The sequence below is a fragment of the Primulina huaijiensis genome, chromosome 2 (assembly GCF_012295235.1).
Source record: "Primulina huaijiensis isolate GDHJ02 chromosome 2, ASM1229523v2, whole genome shotgun sequence".
In the NCBI taxonomy this organism is placed as follows: domain Eukaryota; kingdom Viridiplantae; phylum Streptophyta; class Magnoliopsida; order Lamiales; family Gesneriaceae; genus Primulina; species Primulina huaijiensis.
In genome coordinates this window covers 29,802,949-29,810,553 of record NC_133307.1, presented here as the reverse complement: position 1 = coordinate 29,810,553, position 7,605 = coordinate 29,802,949, and the positions used below count along the sequence as shown (strand labels likewise).

Here is a 7,605-nt window from a genome sequence, read left to right as displayed (position 1 = left end):
TATAAGGTTTTCGTTACTTGAAAAATGGTGAGTTCTGAAGGAGGAGAAATGCACGTATTTATAGGGAGATTTGCATGGGAGTTCTTGTTTGGTAGCACGTGAGCAGACCACGGTAGGGCGTTAAGAAGAAGATGGTGGCAAACGGGTTTACTTTGATATATAATTTTGGTCAAATATTTTTTATTTATGTTTTTTTTTTCAAATTAATCATTCAATATTTAATTAAAAAACTAAGATAAATTATTAAAAATTATAAAACCTATATATCTAAATTCTAGTCAAACAAAAGAGAGATTTTAAAGTTTTCCCGCATGTACCTTCGTTTGCTATCAAATTAACAGCAAGAGACCAATAGGGCGATAGTTTTAATATTGGAAAACCATGAATTAATCTTTGACAAGAAAACCATTGTATTCTTGGAAATTTTAGTGTAATGTTGGGCTAAATTAAATATGATTATCAATTCCTTTTAAGTTCATATAACTAATAAAAATTTATTTTTTTAACATTAAAGGCACGCATTTTTGTAATATTAATGTTAGTTAAGCATTAATAATTGGGACAATTTTATATATAATTAATTTACAAGGAAGTTGTTAATTTTACCTGGTCTATCCCACAATTTTTCGTTTATGTTGATTATATGGCTATTGACTCGAAGTTTCGTTTTATTTGCAGTTTGTTTGTTTGGAAGTTGCTCAACTTGTGTGAATCTCCTTTTAATATCACACATGCAACTTAAAATAAATTAATGGGGTAATGTAAAGATCAGATAAAATACCAATCTTAGTACTCTTAACTCGAATAATTTTGCATTTTTAATCCTTTTTTTCCATCGAAATGTTAACATGGTGTCACACACATCAGCAAAATCACATCATGTTGGCGCCCATATGAGCATCCTTATTATAGACCAATTCGTAGGACCAATTTTGTATTTTTACTAAAGATAACAATATTAATTTTAAGGCAGTTTCATAAGTGATCGTTTTATTAGATTTTGCAAATTATATTATATAAACGTTAGTGGAAGAACTATTAATTCTGATATTTTTTTATTCTTAATTAAGTGACAAAACCATATATATCAATATTTGAATTGCACAATTACAATAAGTTATAGTTTTTAGTAAAACGTCAAGCTTTCGGTTTTACACCGATATAGGCCTATATCGATGCGATAGTTTTTGAAAATTTTCCATATTTTGTTGGTGGCCGAAGTAATATTAATATAGTTTAATTAAAATTTAAATATTTTTTATTCAAGAAAAGACTATGCATGCCACCTAAGCAAAAGAGAGACACAAAATCTTCGAGAATTAATGTGGATGAATATTTCGTCCTCGTGTTAATTTGACTTTAAGTTAATGCACGCAGCATATTTCAGATATTATATTGAATAAGGAAGCAATCAAGAAAATATTATGAATTTTAAAGGAAATTATCAAATGCTTTGAAAATAACAATTTATTAATTTACTATAATTTTCTCACAAATTAAAAATATGGCAAGTGTTTGAGCTGCTAAACATATATAATTTAATTTTAGTTTACTTGTGATTAATTCTAATAAAGCACAATAATTTTCCAAGGGGTTGACATGAAGTTGCTAATAAAAGACAAATAAATACCAACATATTTAATTTTACTAAATATTATTTGAACTTGACTTCGTAATATAAACACTTTGACTTGTGGTTTGAAGTCAAACGATTCTTTAAAATTTTAAATTGTGTTGATTTGTCAATTAATAAAGTATTAGGTAGAATCAACAGGAGTGTATATTGGGTAACACTTTCGATCGAGAAATTGTGACCATTATTTACAATTATTATTTAAATTAAAACCACCTTGCAGCCANATAAAATGCAATTTTTTTTACCATCGATATATATAAATTATTTACAATTTAATTAATTACCACTAGGACACCATGAATTCTTAATTAAAGAGCGGGGATTGTCACAATTGACCTTTTGATCAATTATAAGATCTTACCACTAGAATACTTTGGAGTATATTAAAAAAATATAAGCAAGGGTGTTGCTTCGCTTTTAATATATATATAATTAGCAATAATTATTTTATAAACCTACGGGTTTAGTATACTATTGTTTGCTATAAGGATGTCTTTGTTATTCTTGAGCCCAGGTCAACGACAACACAATTATAGAATTGATTCATCTAGCAACTACTTTGTATCGATCACCGTTCTACGAAAATGATTAATTCAAGTTATTATATGTATATACGGATACAGTAACCCTTTGTAAATATTTGAGTGATCATTTTGGTATTATATTTGTTGGGATACAATAATTGTTCATGCTTATAGAACGATCAAATTTTAACGTTTGAGCTGATGTAAATTTAAATGATTTGATTTACACTATTATTATCAAATATAAATTTTGGTAAAAGTAGCAAACGTTCGACCCTAAAACATTAATTTCAATAGTGTAAATTATGAATTGGAATATGAATGCAAGAAAAGATTTATTTACATCAATGGAGAATAAAGTTAATTAATAATTACACTATTTGTTTCTAAATGATAGACAAATACTCATATATATAAGGGTCGCTTGTATTAATTCTGAAAAAATATAATATAATTTTAAATTCAATAAAGTAACCCCATATCTAGAATATTTTATAGTTCACACCATGTGGACGCGANTTCTAATATACTTTTGTTGGATGATATTAGTTGGATGAAATGATGCAAATTATTAGCATAAAGTTAATGTTATTTTTGTGACAATAGTGTTAGGATAAATTGTTTCTAATATTTTGTTTTTTCTATATAATGTTTAATTTGCTAATTTTTATATTTTTCTTTATTGTTCTCAACAATTAATAAATATCCATAACTTACTCGAAATAATTAAAATTTGAGAAAATAAAATTACATGTGGTAATAAGATATTTGAGTGTGATTTGTATATCCAATATTCTGACGAATATGAAGATGAGATGAAATTAAATACCCGATGGGAACGATGATGAAATAAATGAATATAATAAATATGGATACAAACGAAGGATATGAAATCTTTTCCAAACCCGAGTTATTGTCATCCTTAGTCAAACCCTATTTATTTATTTTGGACATTTAATGTATAATAGAGGTCCAACGTGAGTCAAAATCAAATGCCAACCTTTATTTATTTATTATCGCATTTTTCTACCTCTAGCTATAACAAGTTCAAATTTGACTTGCGAGTTTTCCATCGCAACATTTCCAATTTTTTATCATACAAATGTAGGTTTTACGTATAATCGATCGGTCTTAATTAATAATAGAAACATATTTCCAGATGGAGACTTTGTAATAAAAGGGTTTTTCAACATCATAGTCATATTTATGATTAAAAATGAAGAAGTCTGGAAAATTGGTCATATAATTTGACTGTCAAATTAATGTATTAGGACAATAGTCAGTTTGGCCCATTTGAATGGTTTGTTGACAATAAATTACTTTATTCAAATATTATTAGTAAAAGCTGGTTGTTAAAGGCCTGCATGAGTTAGACTACAAACAGATTCAACTATAATAAAAATAGATTTTTTTACTAAACATTTTTTAAAAATAGTCTCGCGTAGGTTAAAAATCATACCTTCCCTTTTCTCCATCTCAATTTATATATATATGTATGCTTGCCTTGCCTTCAATATAATTCAGGACCCTTTCCTCCATCCTATTTTTTTTTTAAAAGTGAGAACAAAATTTGAATAGAACTGGAATAATTGGACCCATACCACTGAACTGGGACTCGATTTATATATGTATGCTTGCCTTGCCTTCAATATAAACCCTTTTCTCCATCTTAATCTTTTAAAAGTGAGAACGAAATTTTAATATTTGAAGAACACAAAATGTTTCAACAATGTATATTAAAAACAATAGCAATAATTAATAAATATGATAAATAAATAAATATGAATTTGTTTATTAATGTTTGAAGATTAACAACTCCTACGTCACCTCTTATTTTACATAGGAAAGATTCAGATTTATATAACTCTTTGTACAAAGTCATTTCAACTTAGAACTTATCCATTATCTAATTAAAACTCATTGCACACACGATTGTAGGCTGCAACCTCACAATCCACATAATGTTTAACGTCTCTTATGTCAAGATTACGAAAATTATATCTAATGTCTTTGTGTGAACTTACTCATCTAAACTTTGAAGCTTAACTATTATGTATATATGTGAGTGATTGTGTGTTAGAATTTTTATGGTGTATGTAAATATCAAATGTATACTCACACTTGTGCTTGCTCTCATTCTAGATAATTTCTTCATATAAGTTGCTCATTCTTTGAATCGCTTTCCAAATCTTGTAATTGATTTTCAAGATGTTATATATATAAACTACAAGAGTGATATATACATTATACATTTGAAAATATTTTGTGTGATTCCCGATATTAACAGTCATATTCCGTATTCACATTGCTAACCATTTGTTGATATCGACCGCTGTTGCATTATGCGGCATAAATCTTCGGCAAATGGAAGGAGAGAGTTTCACTCCACTCCCAATAACCTTCGAATTTTCCATTAGCGATGGCAATTAGTAAAAAAAAAATATCCAAATTAATTATTAAAATTAAAGAGTTTAAATAGATCATATCAATTATAGTAATTAAATAATAATTAGTGATTTTGAAGGGATAATCCATAAAAGTAATCGAAAAGAATAAAGTTTACTAAACGAGCATGCAAATTGTCAGTGTTATTCCAAAACAGTCCAGCCGAATTCAGGTAACCCTTTTGGTCCAAATTATGACCCAATTTTGAAAGGCTCGACTCGAGATTTAATTAAATCAACTGTTACAATACATAATTTGATTTAGCCATCCAATTACTTTCGAAGCTACATAAAATAGGGTGCGTGCAAATAACACCATTTTTCACACGTAATCTGCAAAGAAAATGCTACGAGACTGCTCTTCTTTTATTAACTCAATCAAGACTTTGAAACAAGATACGCCACAGGCCTCAGAAAGCAAGAAACGAGCAACACTTCGAAAACAACAAATATTATGCCAAAACATTTCATGGATGGAATCATCAGAAACCATGTTCGGCTATAAATTACAGCAGTGTCTATTTTAACCATTTGCGGATACTACAGCGGCGATAGAAAGACCTGACGGAAACTCAGGACAGGATAGCCATTACATCGGATGCACGCAGTGCTATGTAATTGGAACCATCACTACCTTTGAAATCGTTGCCTGCATATTTCGAGTACAAAACTGTATTTCCTGGGGCAACTGACAATGGCTTCCGATCGCCCTCATCATCGAGGCGCCCAGGACCAACTGCTACAACCTGTAATTTAAGGGTAAAAATTGTAAAAGTTTGTCCCCGCTATATGCATGGCTTCCGGCACGTGCTATAAACTTGTCAAAAGACATCAAGAAATGAAGAATTTCGAACAACATTGATTCATTGAATCCTGTCTTAACCTTTTTAAAGTTCAATAACCATTACTCACCGTGCCAATGGAAGGCTTCTCCTTGCTCGCATCAGTTAAGAACAATCCACCGGCAGTTTTCTCTTCAATCTCAGCCACCTAAAATAAAAAAATGGTTAAAGAGCATCAAATGTAATAACGGTATGCTGAGCATGTACCGACGATCAATAAAGGTTATACAAAATTATCTACATGTACTTTCATTGTTTCTCTACTCGGGATGCTTTGGATTATGTCTCATTCCAGGAAAAATTCTGGCATTATCGAATTTTATTTTAAGCTAGAGAACAAACAAATAACCAGAATCACTTTTTTTGCAGTATGAAGGCGACCATCTATATATCTATTCATGTTCTGAATCATAAAAGAAAGAGTACCATTGAGTGAATCTATTGCATGACACAGCATCATAGAGTTCCATGTTGGTCTCATCATGTCATCGCTTAAATTTACAAAAATGGCTCTACTCTTTCTAGTTATCAACATGACGCTCAAGTTTAAATCTTTCAAGAAAATCACCATTTGAATGTCCCAAAATAATAGTCATGTTCAGCACAAAATTTTCCAACTTCCGACATACAACGATATCAGACAAATAATTGATAACAAACACACTGTGTGTCAGTGCAACAAGGCTTGTATGAATATAAATGGATCACAAGTAGACACAGTAAACTGAAGGAATAACTAACCTTTATGAGAACTCTGTCATTCAAAGGCTTCAAATCCTTTATGTCATCAGTATCAAGAGTACCAACAATATCATCTTCCTTAAGAATGAGATGATTCGAACCATCGAACTCCACTTCTGTACCGGCATACTTCGAGTACACAACTTGGGTGCCAGTCTAAACACAGATATCAATAGGTAAGTCTGAGTGATTACCTGTGTAAAACAATAAAACGCTAAAAAGATCTGATCATACCTTCAAACTAATCTCCACCTTATTTTTTCCAATTAAACGTCCCTCTCCAACAGCAACCACCTCACCCCCTTGAGGTTTTGAGAGCGCAGTAGTTGGCAACAGGATACCTCCTGAAGTTTTTTCCTCAGCCGCCTTAATTTTCACCAACACTCTGTCACCCAAAGGCCTGAGTGATGTGTACTGAAGAGTTGGGAACATAAAGTTTGGTCAGCATTAGCATTGCATTTTTCTTAAAAAACAAGACCACGCCTGTGCATTTTGGTGCAGAAGTAAATACTATCGGTGATAGTCTCTCACTCAATCGACCTAGAACTTAGTGTGCATATCAAAATCAGTGCATCTTCGAATTTTAGAGCTCTATATAATCCATCTTCAAGTTCAGTTTACACCACCTAATAAAGATGCCGTGGAGTGAATAAGTACTGTGTGGAACACAAAAGCAAGAAAGATCAATAATGACAATTCTCGATCAATCAACCTAACATAGTCAATAAAGAAAATTAACTAGAATCTACTCAAAGACATCCCAATACAACACTGCAAACCGCATATATTTGACAATATCCAGCTATCTGACAAACAATTGAATAATTCATAAAGCAACATTCTACTTCATAAAACAACGTTCTAGAGCATTATAAAAAACGACATAAACTTAGAATCAATGAAAACATGGTAAGAAATTCAACAAATAACAGCACCGAGAGCAAAAAAGGAGTGAACTACAAAGGAACCTTCGGGGTAACAGTTGTAGCAGCCCTAAGAACAAGACCACGGAACGACCTACGGGTCTCGCCGTTCAGCTTCAAAGGTGAAAACGAAGATAATTTAACTGCATTTGAAGCCCTCAGCCCTTCAAACGAGGTAAACCCTTTAGCTGAAATCGAAGATGCGGCGGAAGTCAGCTGGGTAGTCGCCATTTCTTGCTCTCGCTGTCAAAAAATTCTGAAGAAAATGAAAAACCCGTCAAAACAAGAACCAAGAAAGCGCAAACCACAGTTGATTTGAAAAAAAATCAAATAATACCTCGAGTAGGAAATTTTATTGCAGAGCGAAGAGGAGAGTATGACTTGGAGTATAGTTCTGAGAGGTGGGTTTGTGAATTACTGTTGGGGAAGAGGATAACAAAACCCTAGGAGATAAAAGGTTTTCGATTGAGGGGGTTTATTGCAATTTCGTAGAGG

At 31.4% G+C, this 7,605-nt stretch overlaps 1 protein-coding gene across 2 annotated transcripts; it reads right to left on the bottom strand.

The window, feature by feature from the left end:
• Positions 1-5,039: 5,039 nt before the first annotated feature.
• LOC140971480 (20 kDa chaperonin, chloroplastic-like) lies at positions 5,040-7,605 on the bottom strand. Of its 2 annotated transcripts, none has more exons than XM_073433760.1 (6): positions 7,448-7,605; positions 7,156-7,366; positions 6,422-6,601; positions 6,188-6,343; positions 5,517-5,594; positions 5,040-5,350 (listed from the first exon to the last, which is right to left on the bottom strand). In XM_073433760.1, the coding sequence occupies exons 2-6, from the start codon at positions 7,339-7,341 to the stop codon at positions 5,177-5,179; spliced, it is 774 nt and encodes a 257-aa protein (XP_073289861.1). In that variant the 5' UTR covers positions 7,342-7,366; positions 7,448-7,605; the 3' UTR covers positions 5,040-5,176. The 2 variants fall into 2 exon arrangements, with proteins under 2 accessions (XP_073289861.1, XP_073289862.1); XM_073433761.1 differs by having other exon boundaries at positions 7,492-7,600.

Coding starts and splice junctions, on each gene's coding strand:
- LOC140971480 (XM_073433760.1), bottom strand. CDS start 7,341: ATGGCGACTACCCAGCTGACTTCCGCCGCATCTTCGATTTCAGCTAAA. Junction 5,595..6,187: donor ATGACAGAGTTCTCATAAAG/GTTAGTTATTCC, acceptor TTTTTATTTTAG/GTGGCTGAGATTGAAGAGAA. Junction 5,351..5,516: donor AGAAGCCTTCCATTGGCACG/GTGAGTAATGGT, acceptor CTTAAATTACAG/GTTGTAGCAGTTGGTCCTGG.